General features: G+C 41.0%; 1 protein-coding gene across 1 annotated transcript in view; it reads right to left on the bottom strand.

Annotated features, from left to right (window-relative positions):
• FAM135B (family with sequence similarity 135 member B) overlaps positions 1–21224 on the bottom strand; it is a 146369-nt gene that overhangs the window by 38236 nt on the left and 86909 nt on the right. Inside the window, exons 9-12 of the mRNA XM_075211682.1 lie at positions 19942–19991; positions 10768–10923; positions 2675–2748; positions 1496–1650 (exon numbers count right to left, since the gene is read on the bottom strand). Of these exons, the coding sequence (XP_075067783.1) occupies positions 1496–1650; positions 2675–2748; positions 10768–10923; positions 19942–19991 (435 nt within the window). The remainder of the gene's footprint in view (positions 1–1495; positions 1651–2674; positions 2749–10767; positions 10924–19941; positions 19992–21224) is intronic.

Here is a 21224-nt window from a genome sequence, read left to right as displayed (position 1 = left end):
GCTGATGGCACCCAAATCTATATCTCTTCCCTTGATCTCTCTCCTTCTGTACTATCCGTTGTAACCGACTGTCTTTCTGCTATCTCCACGTGGATGTCCCAATGTTACCTAAAGCTCAACATGTCCAAAACAGAGCTTATTATCTTCCCTGCTGCCAGAGTCACCACCTGCCCTCAAATCTCCCTCTCTGTCAATTACACAACACTTTCCTCAGTCTCCCAGCCCACTGCATTGGTGTCACACTTGACTCTGCCCTCTGCTTTATTCCTCACATCCAGACTCTCTCTCAGTCCTGCGACTCCACCTTAAAAACATTGCCAGAATATGCCCTTTTCTTACTCAACATGCTAGCAAAACTCATCCATTCTCTCATCATCTCCCGTCTTCACTATTGCAACCTCCTGCTATCTGGCATTCCTGACACCCATATATCCACACTTCAATCCATCCTAAATGTTGCTGCAAGACTGATCTTCCTCTCTCACCGCTCCACATCTGCTGCACCACTTTGCAAATCCCTACACTGGTTTGCTGTGTCCTCCAGAATCAAATTCAAATTACTCATCTTTACCTACAAAGCCCTCAACAACACCACCCCTGCATACATCTCAAATCTCATATCAAAATACTCTCCCTCCCTCCCTCCCTCTTAGATCTACTTTTGAACTTGTCACGTCTCTAGTAACCACCTCTCACTCCAGCCTACAAGACTTCTCCCGTGCTGCTCCACAATTATGGAATTCCCCTAACACGCTCCTTCAGACTTTCCCACAGCCTTCAAATCTTTAGACGCTCTTTGAAAACCCATCTCTTTTTTTTACAGATGACCTTATCACCGATAACACTATTCAAACTAATGCACCCTCACAACTATCCCAATCTCCACTCTAAACCACACACGCTCCTCTTATTTCAGCTGTGCCCCCATGTCTGTATTTATTTTGTCTACCTCGTATGTCCCTGTTTTATGTATGTACTGTTTTCCCTACTGTACATCGCTACAGAACACTGTACAAATCTACGATAATAATAATAATATCCACCTTCAGGTGAATGTAGCTTATCGGCTTATTATCGTTGCCCTTGGGTATGACACAGATATGCATGGTTGGTACAATTAGCTTACATGATGTAAAGGTCTTGGTGAATACACAGAAGGGAAACAAAAATGAATGCAATGGATTATTAAAAGTCGCAGAAGGGCATGCTAAAATCTGAAGGTGTCTGATGGTGGGTATTCCCTTTAACTTACAAAAGATGCAACAGCCAATATCACTTCTTCAAAGACATCTAAAACACAAACTAAGCTCAGAACAGAATCCTTTCCTCTCATCCATCTATACCATGAACATGTTCATTTCTTCGATATTTGTTCTACACAGGTCTTAAGGCCTGTCTTGTATAATAAAGGAAATTGAGGTATTGGCAAGAGATTGGGTGAATGGTAGGTGTGCTTTATATAGTCTACCGAGCATAGGATAACTTGTTCACTAACCTTTCCTGGGGCATTCAACATATCGGTCTTCAAAGATAAGAGGGAGAGAGTTCCAGTCTCCATCGATGTCCAGACACTCGACAGGTAAAGGGGGCATGCTCGTAAAATAATCAGAACTCCTGACTTCTCCTGATAAGTTACCGTGATTTTGTATTCTAGAAACAGAGAATATTTATTATTTTATCTTATTAAAATATCAAATTTATATATTTTCCTGTAACTTATTATACCGGTCTTCAGAATTAGCCCCACATTTGTTATGTCACATATATAAAATAACCAGGGATAATTTGTTGCAATTTTGACTCAAGGCATCTAAAAAAAGTTTATGATAACCACTCTACGGGGGATTTCAATTAGCTGCGATTTTCCTCGCAACATTGTGGCTGCGGGATTTTTACAGAAATCTCTGCTGAGTTTTTTTCTCGCACCTCTATGGGGTGAGCGGAGATTTTACGGTAAAAAGGCACAACCACGGTTTTCACAGGAATCTCTCCCTTAATATAGCTATAAACCTCAGACCACAGGTACAGACTCTGTGCCACCTCCCCCACCCAGAAATCCTGCTGCAATACGTAGTCCCCATCCCCTCGATATCACTCACCAAAAACACAGACCGCAAGTATTGCGGGACTTCCGGAAACACTCAATTGTCTTTTTCTACTTTATGTCAACCTCAGTTATCTGTCCTCTGTCTTTTATCTCTTTACCTCTTTGTCAGATGCCATTTTTTGCCTGCCCCCTTGTCCTTCTTTGATGATCATACATTGTCTATCTTAATGTATGTATCTCCATTTTCTCTTTTCTTCCATCATTTGATTGCAGGATGCTACTATTAATCGTAGGTCTGTCTGTCCAGCATTCAGCAATACAGATGATATTGTGAAACCTGGTGGATACACTGTACAATGACCTGACTACATAACAGTCCCACTAGATTCTCTGAATGATGGACAGACCGTATCAGGTCTGCAATAAAGTGGTAACTCATAGAGCCTTCAGAATGGTCTTGACTTGTGATTGGTTGTCAAAACGAACTAAACACGTGTAGGAGTTTCCCTACAAATGTGATCCCTGCACACCCTTTGTGTTCTTTTTAAATTACACAAATGCAACACATTTTATATAGCAGCTAAGCATAATGTTACATTATTATAGCTGAGATTCCATCATACTCACAAGTTTTCCTGAAACGTGATGGCAGCAGGTTTCTCGTGTTCAGCGTAGAAGAACACTTCTGAAAACCTCCGTACCTATAAAATAAATAGAAAAAGCTTTATACGCATAAACAAAATAGGGTATAAGTGGGTTAGAAGTAGAGATGGGCGGGTCCGGTTCTCCAAGAACCGAACCCACCCGAACTTTGGGTATCCGAGTACCGAGCTGAGCAGCTCGGTACTCTCCCGCCCATTCCGAATCCAAATCGAGGCCGAACGTCATTGTGACGTCGTCGGATCTGGGGGCTCGGTTCTCGCGATACTTCAACTTTATAAATACACGCCTCCACAGCAATCCATCGCCATTTGACAGAGGGAGAGAGCAGGGTGTAGTCATAGGCTAATTAGAGCAGGGACAGAGAATACAATATTGTTCTTGCAATTGCTCTAACCAAAATCGCTAGTGCAGAGAGGAGGATAGAGGTTTATTATTTTTTCTTCATATTTGGCACTCCCCAGCGCTTTTGGGGTGTCCCCCATAATTGTGCATAAATATTTCTGGCTGTCAAAAGTCATATCTGTCAGCAGTATCTACTAAATAATTTTTAGCACTCCTCAGTGCTTTTGGGGTGTCCTCCCTAATTGTGCATTAATATTTCTGGCTGTCAAAAGTCATATCTGTCAGCAGTATCTACTAAATAATTTTTAGCACTCCCCAGTGCTTTTGGGGTGTCCTCCCTAATTGTGCATTAATATTTCTGGCTGTCAAAAGTCATATCTGTCAGCAGTATCTACCAAATAATTTTTAGCACTCCTCAGTGCTTTTGGGGTGTCCTTCCTAATTGTGCATTAATATTTCTGGCTGTCAAAAGTCATTTCTGTCAGCAGTATCTACTAAATAATTTTTAGCACACCTCAGTGCTTTTGGGGTGTCCTCCCTAATTGTGCATTAATATTTCTGGCTGTCAAAAGTCATATCTGTCAGCAGTATCTACTAAATAATTTTTAGCACTCCTCAGTGCTTTTGGGGTGTCCTCCCTAATTGTGCATTAATATTTCTGGCTGTCAAAAGTCATATCTGTCAGCAGTATCTACTAAATAATTTTTAGCACTCCTCAGTGCTTTTTTGGTATCCTCCCTAATTGTGCATTAATATTTCTGGCTGTCAAAAGTCATATCTGTCAGCAGTATCTACTAAATAATTTTTAGCACTCCTCAGTGCTTTTGGGGTGTCCTCCCTAATTGTGCATTAATATTTCTGGCTGTCAAAAGTCATATCTGTCAGCAGTATCTACTAAATAATTTTTAGCACTCCTCAGTGCTTTTGGGGTGTCCTCCCTAATTGTGCATTAATATTTCTGGCTGTCAAAAGTCATATCTATCAGCAGTATCTACTAAATAATTTTTAGCACTCCTCAGTGCTTTTGGGGTGTCCTCCCTAATTGTGCATTAATATTTCTGGCTGTCAAAAGTCATATCTGTCAGCAGTATCTACTAAATAATTTTTAGCACTCCTCAGTGCTTTTGGGGTGTCCTCCCTAATTGTGCATTAATATTTCTGGCTGTCAAAAGTCATAACTGTCAGCAGTATCTACTAAATAATTTTTAGCACTCCCCAGTGGTTTGCGCTCAGAATGGATTCAAAGCAGTCCACATATGATCTGAATGAGCAACCAGGTTCTGTCACTAGTCCTGATGTTAGTGTTCCCAGTACGTCATCTGGCCAAGGCGATGTCAAACAACAGAGTGTTTTCAAATTAGTGCAAAAAACAAAAACCAAAAAAAAATTTACTGTATTGAAGCGAAAAAGAAGTGTAACTGAGCAAAAGTTAAGTGACGATAAAAAAAAAATTGCAAGCATGCCATTCTACACACGCAGTGGCAAAGAGAGAATGAGGCCTTCACCTTTGGCTATTGGTGGCAGATCCCAAAAAGTTACCCAGCCTACAATTGGTGCACAACTACTGTTACGCGTCAAAGCCGAGCTGCAAGATAACAGTGAGGCATTACAGGAGAATATTTGCTCTGATTCACAAATGACAACAATCCCTGTGGAGAGTCCATCCAACAGTGGGATGTCTAATCGTGAGCATTCTGCTGATGTGTGCCTTAATAGCCCGAGTGTAGCCGGTGATACCCAAATTGAGGATGCCACTTTGGAATTAGAAGAGGATGAGGGGGAGATTTGTGTAGGCGACGAGGGCGCTAATGAGGATGTTGATGAGGATGAGGTTGTTTGTGTAAGTCCTGCACCAGTGGCAGCAGTTCTGGCACGTGACAAGAAAAAGGCCATTGTCATGCCTGGGAATAAAACAAAAAAATCCACTTCTTATGTGTGGAATTATTTCTACCCAAATCCAGACAACAATTGTATAGCCATTTGTAGTGTATGTGAAGCCACAGTCAGTCGAGGGAGGGACCTTAACCATCTTGGAACCTCGTCTATGTTACGCCATTTAACGAGAGTTCATGGCAAAGTGTTGGGAAAAGCTGAAAGTTCTTCCCAAAAGAATACAAGCACTCCCTCATCAGCTAAGACCCTCCGCTCACTGACATACCAACGGCTACAAAATACACCCACCACACCATCCTCATCAATATCCTCAGTAGCGCTCGGAGTTAGCCCGGCATCCCACTTAAGGCTGGATGACTCCGGCACTATTATTGATTCCTCTGAAGAAAGCGTTAGTCCTGCTGCTGCTGTTGCTGCTGCTGGGGGTGAATCATCATCCCAGAGGCAGGTTAATAAAATGAGCAGTCCTACATTTCAGCAATTAACTGTGAAACAATCATTTGCGAGGGGAAGCAAATATGACAGCAGTCACCCAGTCGCCAAGCGAATCACAGACGCCATGGCTGCAATGTTAGTGTTAGATCTGCGTCCAATCTCCACAATAAACGCAGCTGGTTTTTCACAGTTAATTGAGGTTTTGTGTCCGCGTTACAGAATTCCATCGCGACACCATTTCTCCCGTAAAGCTATTCCACAACTATACCAAAAAGTGTGTAAAAATGTAGAGATTGCGCTGAAAAATGCCATTCTGCCCACTGTTCACTTAACCACAGATATGTGGACAAGTGGAAGTGGCCAAACCAAAGACTATATGACTGTGACAGCCCACTGGGTTGGTCATTCACCTTCACCAGCAGGAACAGCAGCAGCATGTACACCACTACGTAACATTTGTCACAGGCAGGCCACTCTTTGTATCACCGGCTTCACTAACAGGCATACGGCTGACAATTTGTTACGCAAACTGAGAGATGTGATTGATGCATGGCTTATACCACTCGGACTCTCCCCAGGTTATGTCATTTCAGATAACGCCAACAATATAGTGCGAGCATTACAGCTGGGTGATTTCCAACATATTCCCTGTTTTGCTCACACCATCAACTTGGTGGTGCAGAGCTTCCTACAAAATAACCGTGAGGTGCAGGAGATGCTTTCGGTGGCCCGTAAAATTTCAGGCCATTTCAGGCATTCAGCCACAGCATGTAGGAGATTACAGCAGCTCCAAGAGCAGTTTAACTTGCCCTGCCACCAACTTAAGCAAGAGGTGGTAACTCGGTGGAATTCCACCCTGTACATGCTTCAGAGGATGGAGGAACAGCGCAAAGCCATCCAAGCATATTGCACAAGTCATGACATTGGGAAAGGAGGGGGGATGTATTTCACTCTTGCACAGTGGGGAATCCTTTCAGTGCTGTGCAAGGTGCTGAAACCATTTGAAGTTGTGACATGTGAGGTCAGTGCAGACTCTGCTAGTTTGAGCCAAGTCATTCCTTTAATTAGACTATTGGAAAAGCAGCTTGAGAAAATGAAGGAGGAGCTGAAAGCAAGCAATTCAGCAAAGTATGTTGGCCTTGTCGATCAAGTACTTAATTCGCTTCACAATGATCCTCGAGTTATTAAGATCTTGAACTCGGATCAGTACGTTTTGGCCACTGTGCTTGATCCAAGGTTTAAAACCTACATTGAGTCTTTACTTGTAAATGAGCGAGATGTGAACTTTTGCAAGGAGCTATTGCTCAGCAAGTTGGCCGCTGAACTGGGCCTCGGCTTGACGACGTGTCCTCCTTCACTTTCTCAAGCTGTTGCTCGTAAAAAATTAAATTTCCAAAAAAGAAGCAGGGAAGACACAGGGGGCAGACCAGAACAATTTAACATCTGGGCTGGTTTGAAGGATTTTTCAAAAAAATGTGTCACTTTGCCCATAACTCCATCCAATATGAGTATAAACATGCAAAGGATGGTGGAGGATTACTTTCAAGAGGTAGTTGATATGGAAATGTCAGACAGTCCCTTTCCTTACTGGGAAGAAAAGCAGGCCATTTGGAAACCCATGTACAAACTTGCTTTGCAATACCTAAGCTGCCCACCCTCCAGTGTGTACTCTGAACTCTGTACTCTGAGTGTTCAGCACAGCAGGGAACTTAGTCAGTGATCGCCGTAGAAGGTTACTTCCCAAAAATGTGGAGAAAATGATGTTTATAAAAATGAACTACATCTTCCACGAGGAAGGCCTTCACCATCCAAGACATCCAAGCACTGACTGTTCTCTAATGGCGGATTCAAGCGGCGATGAATTGATAGTCTGTGATGATGACGTACACACTGATGAGGGTGAGGATTAAGCTGAAGATGATGCCGATAACATCTTTTTAAAACTTTCTATGTAAGTGTAGGGTGCAATCTACCCCCAAAGAGGAAAGGGACTTGTTGCATTTCCATATCACATACCATCTTGAAAGGCTGCTGTTAGGGCAATTTATCCTTAAGGGTAGGGTGTCATAGACAGAGTGACCCTAAACTGGCTTTGTCCATTTTTCATAATATTGTACAGTCTATAATGGCTGAATTTTTGGGTATTTTATACAAGTGGAGGGGGGCCTAGAGAGACAGAAACCAAACTGGCTTTTTCCATGTCAATTAATATTGTACAGTCTATAATGGCTGAATTTTTTGGTATTTTATACAAGTGGAGGGGGGCCTAGAGAGACAGAGTGACCCCAAACTGTCTTTCTCCATGTCAATTAATATTGTACAGTCTATAATGGCTGAATTTTTTAGTATTTTATACAAGTGGAGGGGGGCCTAGAGAGACAGAAACCAAACTGGCTTTCTCCATGTCAATTAATATTGTACAGTCTATAATGGCTGAATTTTTTGGTATTTTATACAAGTGGAGGGGGGCCTTGAGAGACAGAAACCAAACTGGCTTTTTCCATTTCTTTACATATTTAACTATAAGTGTAGGGTGTAATATACATTCAAAGACGATGGCTGCATTGGCAATATGCATAGATGGAGAGGAAGACAATCTGTTTTGTGTGTAGAATAGGCCTACCAACGAAGAATTAAACTGTTTTTTTGGATGATTTATTACCTCAACAATTAGATTACTTGTCTCTAAAACAGTTGGAGCACTAAATTGGGTTAATTTAGGCCCAAAAACATGGATTTTCCAAAAAAATAGCGAAACAAAACCAAACAAAACCAAAACCAAAACCAAAACACGCAATGGCGGTTTTGCAAAACCAAAACCAAAACCAAAACACGACGGTAATCCAGATCCAAAACCGAATCCAAAACCAAAACACGGGGGTCAGTGACCATCTCTAGTTAGAAGTGGGATGAATATGGAGTTTTTAACTAACCCTTGAAATAATTATAGAATGGGTGAGGAGCATCTGCTCTAGCGGAAAGTTGCTTGTAATATGTCTTCAGTTGCTGCCTTTTGGAATAGGTAGGGGTTCCAAATGATATTTGCAGGTTCTTGGGGAGTGACATAGTGCATTCAGACGGGACTTCTGTGCATGGTGCTGTTGTGTGCTTTTGTTTTGCCATATGCTTTTGTTTGATGCCCACACTCTGCGTGGGTTGGCTATAGTTCTTTTGTTTTTCTTTCAGCACTGTGTGTGCTTGTTTATCGGATCATTTATGGTCTTAAAAGAACAGACTGCAAAAATATTTTGCTTTTTTTTATGCACTGTAAGTGCCTGTTGGTAGAAGAATTAGAAATGACTGGAGAAGTATCAGCTATATCTAATTATATGTGGTCAGCGGTGGAGATAGGTGTTGTTGGGTATGTGTAGGACTTATCTTGTGAGCATGTACCCTCTGTTACAAGATTTAGTATCTGTTCCTGATTGTATGGAGTGCATGCTTCTCAGCTGTTTATGATCAGGTTGTGCATTGCTTCTTGCGGCATATGATATTTGTGTCTATTTTCCTTGTAGAAGGAAAATCAGATAAAAGCAGTTCTGGGTCTGGTGTTGGTGTTGGTCTTTCTCTGTGCAGTGATGAGATTATCTGTCCCTTTCAAAAGTGCATACCCTTTTCTTTGTTTGGAGTTCTGACTTATGTGGAGTATTAACACTAACTCTTCTTTTGGAAAGATTTTCTATAGTTTAAATTTGGAGGAGCATCTTCAGAGATGGAGCTATGTGGGATGTACTATAATGTGGACTTTCTCTTGTGGTCTGTGGGTGTGATGTACAGGTTTACAGCCTTGTGTTCTTGGACATGACCGGGGGTGGTTGCTATGATGCTCTTACCATTGTTGTAAGGGAATGTGTGGAGATTCTATTCCATGCCTATTGTCGGGGAGATTCTGCTATAAATGAAGCATGTCTGCTGTGCTGGACGATTAAACACTGATAAAGATTTGCCCTTTTCTTACTCAAATAATGTACTTAATAAAGCTAGAATCTTGAATCTTGACTGTATATTTCTATAGTGTAATCTAGAAGTAAATATATAAACCCAACGCGTTTTATCTCCTGATCCAAGCGGACTTCATCAGGGAGATAGACTGAAGGCATCTGCTAGGTTGTGGGAGGGATATATATCCATTTATTAATTACCAAGTTGGGGAGCGTAATTAACTGTGATTGCTTGATTAAGTAAACTTCAATGGAGGAAGGTGTATTTGAATAATGGGGGTGACGGAGGAGCAGACTGGTATAATAAGATCTATATATATATATATATATATATATATATATATATATATATATGTCACAATTTAACCCGTGCATGATACTCATGCATTCTAGTTAAATCAAGCTACTTAAGGTGTTAAAAAGGTTCTTGTCATGCATTTGGGCCTAGCCCAGGCCTCCTCAGGAAAAGAGCGTTACTTCCCAACACAAGCGCCCTTTTTTAACGTGGTTTTGTCCACATGTCACCACCTCATCATTTTTCTCTATCACCTCATCCTTCATCTTCATCGCCACATCCTTCATTAAGCTACTTAAGGTGTTAAAAACTCCCCACTGTCACCCCCGTCAACCACCAACCACTCCCAACTGTCACTTCTCCTTCAAGAAATATATAGGTCAGTGTATAACTCTGCCCAGCAGGTGGCGCTGCAGCTTGTTGTTTTTTTTTCACACACGCCACTAGGCATTTATATAGTAGATATTTGATATTAAAAAAGGAGGAAATTGAATCAAAAAGAAAATATGTAACATACAATAAATGCCCATAATTCTGTGTGGGGGGAAGATGCGGGGAGCACTGAGCAATGCTGGAGAGTGTATAAAGAAAAAGCAAAAATGTTGGATATTGTTCTTTTAAGAACATAAATGATTCACATAGTCAGTAGACACCATCAGGAAACAAAGCTCGGAATATCGTTGTCCATCTAGTATTGTTGACCTTACTGTATCTACGGCTGCCATCTATCAATGCTGGATGTATTAGAGGAAAAAGCTTCATCGGGAACGTCCTAGCAGTGTCAGAAGGCTACACCATTCGGCTCCAGGGTAAAATATGTGGGAGGACCCGTGATGCAGGTCCAGCCTCCCAAGCGTCTTCTTTGCTCTCTGAAAAGCAGAGCTAAGGCTCTTCTAAGCATGGCATCACCAGTCCCCCCTGCCATCCAGGCCTCATAGCCCTTACACCACCCACATTACCCATGTCAAGCTATACTTAATATATTCACTCCCTTATGTCCTTCTGTAGTGCCCCTGTCCATGGTCCATTCAGCCAGTGTACAGTCCTTAGGACAAATTGGTCGCGCTTAAAGATAGAAAAATCACTCAATGGACCACTGACCAACACCGTACAACTGTCAGAAATGATTTTAGAAAGGAGAACTAAGTTACCCGCAGGGTGTGGTGTTCTTGCATGAGGTAGGTTGTCACATCCGGCTGAAGCGTTACTATTTCCAGAAACTTGGTCCACATCACCAACAGCTGAGAACACAACCAGGCCAAATCCTTACTGATCTGCTCGGTGATCCTGTCTGGACTGTTCAGCTCCTACAAGGGACAATGAAAGCAGATGATCAGTTCTTATTATTGTTATTCTTTATTTATATGACGCCACAAGGTTTCCGCAGCCGTGATCGGTTACAGTATATTCCGACACTGCTAAACTACAGCCAGGATACTCCTGAAAATAACCAACGATAAAGTATATACCTGTATATATTATATTAAAGGAGCTTTCCACCTCTTAGGGGGTTTTATTAAACCTCAAACACCCTCCTTCAAATTAGCAAATAGAAGAGAGGATCCCCATCTCTTAGATCAGACGTACAAGACAGCTCTCTCCAAAAACTTACCCAGGTCCGATACAGTAGTGCTGGAATGTTATGTCAAAATAGAAATGTGAATTTAACTGAAAACTCCTCCTGCCTGTGACTCCTCATATTTGAATTTGGAACTTTAAAAAAAAAAAAAAAATTGGTTGAAAAATTGGACAATTTTTCAAGCCATTAAAATCTGTTTTATATGTATCGGCATTGCATTGACGAAAATATCACTATGTAACATACTGGTAGGTTAATTGTCTGCTAAACAAATTGACCCTAGTCTGTGTGTGTATGTTAGGGAATTTAGACTGTAAGCCCCAATGGGGCAGAGACTGATGGGAGGGAGTTCTCTGTACAGCGCTGTGGCATTAGTGGCGCTATATAAATAAATGGTAATAATAATATTAATAATACAGAGGCAATGAGAATGGAAATGTGTAATTACCAATTTATGTAGAGGGAGAAATTTGTTATTAGTTGTGCAGCACGGTGGCTAAGTGGTTAGCGCTTCTGCTTCACAGCACTGAGGTCATGGGTTCAATTCCCAACCATGGCCTTATCTGTGTGGAGTTTGTATGTTCTCCCCGTGTTTGCGTGGGTTTCCTCCGGGTGCTCCGGTTTCCTCCCAACTCCAAAAACAGATTAGTAGGTAATTGGCTGCTATTAAATTGACCCTAGTCTCTCTCGGTCTGTGTATGTATGTTAAGGAAGTTAGACTGTAAGCTCCAATGAAGCACTGACTGATGTGAGTTCTTTGTACAGGGCTGCAGAAATGGTGGCACTAAATAAATAGCTGATGCTGTAGATACTATAGAGGCAGGGAGACGGGAAATGTGTTACTACAGAAGTGAGGAGAGGGAGAGATGCGTTACTAGTTGAGAGGTATGAAATAACTGCAAAGAGGTCCCTCTTTTCCTATAGTAAATTCAAATGCAAAGATGCATACTGTGTGTGTATAAAACATACTTAAAATTAAATACATTAAAAAAAATCAACCATATTTTTTCACTGTAATTTATATCTGACTAACTCAGAAATACAAGTCACTGGCCCAACAAAAGATTAATTCTATATCATAGCTGTGAAAGCTCTTTCAGACTTTGAGGCTGAGAATTGCATTATCTGTAAGCTTGTGAGCTGGGTTCTCTTACCTCTCTGTCTGTATGTATTACCCAGTATTGTTTTATTAATGTTTGTTCCAAATTGTAAAGCGCTGCGGAATTTGCTGGCGCTATATAAATAAATGTTGATGATGTTGATGATTATCTGTGAATGCTTTTTAATTAGAATAACTTCATGTTTCTCAAGACAATCCTACAAAATCTTCTCTGCTTACAGGTCTACCGAATTAGACGTCTCAAGCTGTGGGAAGCTTAATAACAATCAGCCTTACGTGGCGTCTGTTAAACAGACAGGAATTAAAATTATTAGCCGGTTAATAAAGATGTGTTGAGAGACCAATGAGCATTCCTCATCCATGACTATACCTCATAGGGGCCACTAGATGGTGCTGCGTCCCCATTGTATTTTACTGAAATCAATGTCAACTTCACATTTCTCAATGGAAATACCAGAGTTACTCTGAGAGGCGTAAGGGAAATTTATCAGATATTTACCTATTCTCTAAATTAGACTGGTGATTAAACGTGCCTTCATTGTGTTAGCTTATTAATTACGTGTTCATTAAAACATAATTAAATGTAACAGGATTTTTTCGCTTGTAATTCATGCGTACATCTTGAAATAAATTGCTAGCATTTCTATAGGCACAGCCTGTGAGCTGTTATCTCCTCAACTAGGTTTTTATTAATTGGAAATTTAAATTAAAAATACATAAGTATCCATAATATTTGTTCAGACTAATAATATTGTTCAAACACGCAGATGACAGACACAAAATAATGTAATCTCCAACGTGCAAAAAGTACAAAAGTATATTTCAAGCCATGGATTTAATGGAGGAGACACTTTACAAAAAAATGAAGATGAAGTTTAGCTTGGATTTGGGCACCAATTGTTACCAGTCTTTATCTCCTATATAATTGGAATGTTCATAGCAGCACAGATTATTTCAGGGGATGAGTGTGCTGATCTTGTGGGAGGCAGTGACCTATCCCTTTGTGATTGTGTAAGTCAGCAGAGTGTTGCATGTGACACGGGCTGTGGAGGCAGCAGGAAGCCACAGACTGAGAGTTATTTAGTTAAAGTAGCAGAGTCCTCCATCAGCACAGAGTATATCAGGAGATGAGTGATGTGTTAGTGAGGACAGGGCTGCATGTGACAAGGGCAGTGACATGATGTGAGGAGGGGAATGGAGGCAGCAGGGAGCCACACACTGAGAGTTATATAGTGAAAGGAGCAGGGTCCTCAGCTGCACTGTGTAGTGATGTAACACTTATGCCAGTAGATGGTGGTGTCAAACGCTGCTCTACATGAAACAAAGGCCATGCATCCTTGCTGTTTTTTATTCTGATTATTATTATTTCTACAGCATCAGTCTCTACTAACTAAAGACTGCCATGACTGTTCTCTAAGCGAGCAGCTTAGAGTGTGTACTGAGAGCAATATTAAATCCATATTTGAATTTTTTTTGCTTTGCCTGTTTTAATAAAAGCATTCACAAATAAAATATAAAAAGGTTTAATGCAGCATACATTGCTGTAAGCAACACAGTTTATTTCATCAGCATATGGCAGCATGCTGTGAACAAGTATAGAAACTACCTGATATCCAATGAAAGCTGTGTCATTGCATGGTTTAGTTCTGTTTTAATATTATTTCATTTAAATTCCTTTACCTGTTGTTTCTGCATTTTACGCTGTCCTGTTTGACTTAAAATGTTTAAAGGCCTCTCAAATCTCCGATAATTTAATCCACATTTTAAACCCCCAGGAAAAATTGGTGTAAACTTCATAAAGCACCCCAAACGTGTCCCATCATGTAAGGTGTCTACACATTGTGACCTTCCATGACAAATCACATCTAGACCGGTACATAACATGGTAAAAATAAATAAATGTTGTCCGCATCTGGGAAATCACACCACGCCCTATACACAACTCATACAATATTTTATAACTTTTGCTTTAGTAAAATTAATTATTGTCCTGTACTGGGCACTTGCAGTAACGCACACGAATACTATGCACCAGTATGACAGCACAAAATACTGAATAGGGGTAATTTTTGTATTGTCTTTATATAAATATTCCTGTCTGCTAGTATTTCTAAGTTAGATAGAATATATTTATTTTAAAACATTTTTTATTTTTTTTAAAGGGAGGCTCAAAAAGGGGGCTCTGTCGGTAAACTTTGATCTACATAATTTACTAGCTCTATACCAATACAGAGAAATCCAGGAGAAATCCAGGAGCCTTCTAAGAAATCAGCAAGTTGGTGTCATAAGTTTGACTGTAGTTATCTGTTTATGTATTTCTTTTCATCTTTAAATGTATGTATGAGCAGAATAGCAACTGAGAGATCTAACCCTTGATGCTTGAATTAGTGATAAGAGAATCAGCATGAAAAAGAACCCAGCTGCGGGAAAGCAATTGAAGTAGTAGAAACGTGGTCAGCTAATCTGAACACACAAACCCTGTAAGATCTTCAGCATCTGATCTGAGGATAGCTGGAGACGGTCGCTGAGTTGCAGAAAAAGATGGAGATCAAACACCACAGGGATCAGGTTATAACGCCCTGGTTACTGTACGTGTCACATACTATGACTTATTAACAATAATGACCTGTCATTGTCTGGTGTGATCATTACTAGAAGAAGAAATGTTTGTAACTTAGACAAGTTATTATGCTGTAATTATGGAGAGGGCCAGTGCAAGCCCTAGGTGTTGCCCCCACTCAGAAGCAGTGTATCTCAGCCTTGTCCTTCTTACCTTGGCAGGTGGGACGGATTCTCGGCTCCTCAGACTGAAAGTGTGCCGATTGGCTGTGACATCATAGCCAAGGGCCACACTCCCAGCACAGCGCTAGCTGGAATATAGGGAGATGCTGGGCTGGGGGGCGAGGGGGCATCTACCCTCGGCCTGGTCCCATAGTGGGCTACCTTGGGCTGGATCACTGGGCCACCTGCATTGTTTTTCCTTTAAAATATTCCTAATAGGCTGCTCAATCGAGTCTTGCTCCCGGGGGTAAAATTTGCCAGCCCTCCCCTGCTGGAAGAGCAGTGGGCAATAACTTCATATGCAAGAATGGCTGCTTCTCCTTTATGTCAGTGGCCGAAGCTACATGTGTTAAAATCACTGGATGAGTGGTATTATGTTAATCCTTCAGTGTTTTAGGTGCTCCCTAACCATTGGCATTTTAGGCAAACCACTAGGTTCACCTAATGGTAGAGCTGGCCCCGATTATGTATGATGTGCGATACTGTGCAGAATAGCACAAAACATTTGGTGGACATGGTTCAATGTGTAGCAAAAAAGCATGTTTTCTTACACATGTATCACTTTATATCATATTTGCCAACTTTGGCAGCAATCTCTCCGCCCTTGGGGTGTGGCCATGTGAATCACATGTTTAGGCCCTGACCCTTTGCTAAACGTTCGGGAGTCTCCCAGAAATTCTGGGAGAGTAGTCAACTATGCTTTGTATCATACTTCTCTGCCGTCCTGAAATGTCCCGTATTCCTGGGAAAGCAGCGCAACCTATCGGATCCCGCCCATTTCCACAGTGGAACTACTTGGTAACATAATTCTACGTGCCATTGTAGCTATCCTGCTGCATGATGACGCAAGTTGCTGAACTGTGTGGTGGCGCCAAGATGAAGCGATTGCAACGTCACGCCACCTCGCTATATTTGGTGTAGTGTAGTGATGTCACATGGGTCACATACCAGGATATAAAGATCACCTTCTACAAGCAACGTGCTTGTGTTTTGTAAGGAATAATGACCTCCATTACCCACTTAGGTGACCCAGGCGGAAATGTCATTGAAGCTCGGATAACTGCACAGACAAATATGCTGAAATAATAAACAAATAATTATTTAAGAAATAGTTGCTGCCCTACTGGGGGAAAAACAAAATTAAAAATAACAATTAAGTGGTATATTTATGGGATCGAATCACTGTTGTTTTGATTATCTTCCTCAGTGGTAGTTAGTTTAATGATACTGACTACCCCGACAGCGACTACAATGACATGGCAATTCCGAAGACTACTACCCCGAAAAGAAAAGAAAACTACTTACCATGACATAGATGAAGTGATGTGACCACCGGAAGTGTTTCCGAATGTGGAAAATGACGTCACGTCAAAACGCGACTCCTCTTAAATTCGTACATTGGATGAATGGCAGCCGGGCCCGTCGATCGGAGCCGCGTTTTAAAGCAACGTCCTTTTCCTCATTCAGAAACACATCGGGTCGTCACAGCACTTCATCTGTGTCATAGTAAGTGTTTTGGGTTTTTTTCGTGGCGAGGTAGAAGTCTTCGGAATTGCCATGACGCTGCAGTCGCTGTGGGCGTAATCAGTATCGTTAAATGGTACTACATCCATCTTTCTACTTATCGAGTTTAGCTTCTCCAAAATGAAAAGGGACTTCAGGAAAATGCAAAGTGAAATCCTCTAGGATAGGCTTTGTAAATTAAAGGTATACTTCAAGAGCAGACAACGCATCACATAAATGTGAAAAGAAACAAGGTCACCCCAGGTACAATATTGCCGCAGTGCCTCTGCCAGAGATAGGGTTAATAGCCCGGTGTGCGGAGAAAACAATCTACCCCCGGATCTCAGCATCATGTTACATGTCTGGCGTTCTAACACGTTTCTGTAACTTGTACATGTGTCAGTGTCGCTATCAGCAGCTTTTTCAGAATTAATCAGTTTGGAAATATTTCAGTGATCTTTTAAACGACAGCACCGTCCAATGTCAGAGACTTCTAAGCGAACGTGTTATTTAGGACTTTAATTGCTAAGGCAATTTAACGGTGAAACACTCTGACAGATGGTATTTTAAACTGCAATTACATTAGCTGAGGACACAAGGCTTAAGCTGCATCGTAAATCAGATGTGAACAGCGGTACTCCAGGTATAGGGAGTCATAGGGCGTTGACCACGAGGCAAAACCAGTCACCTTCTGAAGGTCTACAACAGCTGGTTACTGCGCAATGTCCGTCCTTAGTGTACACCTATTAGAGGATATCGTATAATATTAAATAGGAATGCTTAACTATAATGACATCCTTCAGCATATACTCGTTAGAAATATGCTGCATTAATCTACATTGCGTAAAACTGACATGGGAGTTTAAAATTAAATAAGACCTCGGGCTAGATTTACTAAGCTACGGGTTTGATAAAGTGGGGATGTTGCCTATAGCAACCAATCAGATTCTAGCTTTCATTTATTTAGTACCTTCTACAAAATGACAGCTAGAATCTGATTGGTGGCTACAGGCAACATTTCCACTTTTTCAAGCCAATCACACAAATACTTGATGGCTTATTTGTACACCGAAATTTAAAGTTGATATTTGTGTGCTACATGAAAAAACAGTCAGTATTTAACTTATGTGCAAAACATAAAACTAATTTTCACCCCTTACATTGTAACATGGTTTTGTCCAGGAGACTTAAATAAGATATTTCTTAATTTAAGAGCCCTAACGAATCAGGCCCATGCTATTTATATAGGCATTATATACAGTAGTTTATACACAGGAGCATGGCTTGTGTATTATCTAGCTGCGCCTTCCTATCACTACACCTCTCTAACACTTCCTCAATTACAATATGTAAAGTAATAAACATTCCTTTCAGCGGGAGACAGTTTCTGAAATCTGGTGCAAAGGGAGCAGAAAGGTGCTGTTATCTATAGCAACTAGTCCAATGTTTCCTTTCATATTCCAAACTGTACTAGAAAAAGAACAGCTAGAATCTCATTGGCTGCCAGTGGTTACAGAACCTTTTCCTAGTTACCAGACTACGGCTTGTCCTAAACGTCCCCCGATGTGTATTGTATTTTTGTCATAAAACTTAGGGGTAAATGTATGAATCTCCGGATTCTTCATCTCCGGCGTGTTCAGCCTCTTCAGCGCTTAAATTTAAAGCGGCGCTGCCTTGTAAAGGGAAGTTTCCCTTTACAAGGCAGCGCCGCTTTAAATTTAAGCGCTGAAGAGGCTGAACACGCCTGAGATGAAGAATCCGGAGATTCATACATTTACCCATTAGAGATCAAAAGGAAGCTGTATAGAATTCTGTGTTCTTCCATTTGCATTATCTCATACAGAAATGTATCGAGTTCTCTCTGCCTTAGAATCTAACATGATTAATGAGCATTTCATTGTATGGGTAAACCAAGGGGCATGATGGGAGAGAATACCACAAGACATTTGCATTTAATTAGATGAAAAAGGTTATTAGCGCTATTAGTTACTTGGTAGCCTTCAGTGGGGTAATTGAAAGGCTCACTATGCAATTGAGAGGCTGACCTATGCTGCAATCCCTGGGCTCTGCGGACACATTACAGACACTCTAACCTCAAGATTACATTACCTTATCAGTGTGCTTTGTTTAATTGTGTTTAGTACAGAGGAATGCATATGTCAGAGCTGTATCATCCATAGACTTCTGCCTACAGCTCCGTGGCCCCCCAGTAAATCCATATATTGTATTGAATATTGTTGAATCACTCTGTATGTCTCTACACTGGGTGCCTGTCTTCAATATAAAATACTTTTACTAACCTGCAAGGCCATCAACAAAGCTGCATCAACATACATCTCCTCTCTTGTCTCAAAATATCTCCCAACTCGGCAACTCCATTCTGCACAAGATCTGCGTCTCTCATCCACCCTCATTACATCCTCCCATTCCCGGTTACAGGACTTTTTTTGGGCTGCACCCAATCTATGGAATTCTCTCCCTCACACAATAAGACTTTCCTCATGTGTACAAGCTTTCAAGCGTTCTCTGAAAACCCACCTCTTCAGACAAGCATATAATATTCCTCAACCACCCTCTTAACCTCACTACCTTACCCTATTACCACCTGTTACACAATTTCACACAAGACAACTACCCCCTGACCACCATTACTGTGTGACAGGATCATTTAGCTTATGAGTCACTTTTACCTTTGCAGTCTGGCTGGGCCGAAATGCAAGATGTAGCCTTACCCTCATGTGTCAAACTCCCATTGTCCCATAGATTGTAAGCTTGCGAGCAGGGCCTTCTCACCTCTTTGTCTGTTTTACCTAGTTTGTTTATTAGTTTACTGTGTTTGTCCCCAATTGTAAAGCGCTACGGAATATGTTGGCGCTACATAAATAAATGATGATGATGATGATGATGATGATTGTATACTAAAATACAGGGGCCTGGGATGCTTAATGGGTGATCTGGCTCTGCCTGTAGAGACCCACATGGGCACAGGGAGAACATAGTAAGCAAGTGCCACACAGATGGTGCCCTGGTGGGCATTAAGCTCATGCTGTGGCAGCGATGCTATTCACTGTGCCACCCTGTCTTACAATTTGCCAGTATGTTCATACCACACACACAATGACATCATACAGGTCCTGTGCAAAGCCCACAAACCTTTGTATTGTGAGTAGACTATTATACATGAAGCAGATTAACATGAGCGTTTACCAAGACAATACCAACACTATGGGATAGAGAACAGACAACAGTATCCTAATACTGTAAAATGACCCATTTTATATTAGCAGACAGACATCGAACCTGCACTCACAATACTGTATAGATCCATAACTGAGGACTTACCTGTAGCTGATTACACAGTTGCGATAACGTCTTTTCTGGCTCAAGCTCCTCTAGGAAAAATAATAATATCATGGCAGCATCGATCAGCAAATGCATTAATGTCATATGAGATATACACATCCAAGTACATCAGTCATAAAAGTGATAGTAGGTTCTTACTTGTTTTCATGTTTTAACTGTACTTATTACATTCAACTATGCACTGATTAAAGAATGTTACAAATTGATTTGCTCATTTGCGATAGTGCAAATCAGTAGTGCAACTGCTGATTGGAAGAGTGGGGCAGATTAGAGTGTTTCTAGTTTTAATGCAACGCATTTCACCTTCCACTTTTGGGTAAAGTGTTGTTCTAGATGCACCTTAAGTAATGGAATACAAAAGTGAAAGCACACAAGAGTGACACATGTAATTAAGACAGTCCCAATGTCCTCTGACTCTTATTATTAATTTAAGACAAAAATGAAGGTAAGCAGGGCAGTATTTTAGGAGGAAAAGGGAAATATTAAATTGAATAAAGGGGTGGAATTTCTGAGAGAAGAGAACGGGCCCTCGGGAGGGTAACCCAGGATTGCTGGGTCCTCTCAACTTCAGGGTTTGTAGCGGCCAGGACCCCCGCAGTGGTGGTAGTTACATCACTGGTAAAGGTGCTGATATACAGGGGTGCGCAGAGCATTCATATGCTGTTAGTATTAGGATTTCACCAGACCCTCTGTGTCTCTGGGTCCCATAGCAGCAACTTGTGTGTGTGTGTGTCGATTAATAAACGCAGAGTGCCCCAAAGTCTACATAGAGTGTGCGGCACAGCGGTTAGCATTGCAGTATTATAGTGCTGGGGTCATGGGTTCAATTCCAACTGGGGCAGTCTCTGTATGTTCTCCCCATATCTGTGTAGGTTTCCCCTGATATAAATAAAATATTATTGTTCCATGATCAAATTAAATATTATCATTGCCCATAAATAATATTAATCCCCCCCTTTATAAAGAGTAAACATTAATATTGTCCCCTTAATAAAAGTGTACATTCAGATTGCCCCTTAATAATAGTATGCATAAATATTGTCCTTTTAATATAAGTGAATGAATACATTTTGCCCTCTTAATAACTAAATAATTATTGCCTCGTTAATTAATAAGCCAGTGTTGTCTCCCTGCTGTTCTGAACGCCTGGACAGCTCAAACAGCACATTGTTAGTAAATCCTGTGGTTTGGAGCAGAAAACCACATGAAATCTTTTGCGGTTTGAAGTTAAACAAAACGCACTTATCAGCGACATATTATTA

This window comes from Mixophyes fleayi, chromosome 5 (assembly GCF_038048845.1).
Source record: "Mixophyes fleayi isolate aMixFle1 chromosome 5, aMixFle1.hap1, whole genome shotgun sequence".
In the NCBI taxonomy this organism is placed as follows: Eukaryota; Metazoa; Chordata; class Amphibia; order Anura; family Limnodynastidae; genus Mixophyes; species Mixophyes fleayi.
Note: the sequence above shows the minus strand (reverse complement) of the source record. Positions and strands in the feature narration are given on the sequence as shown.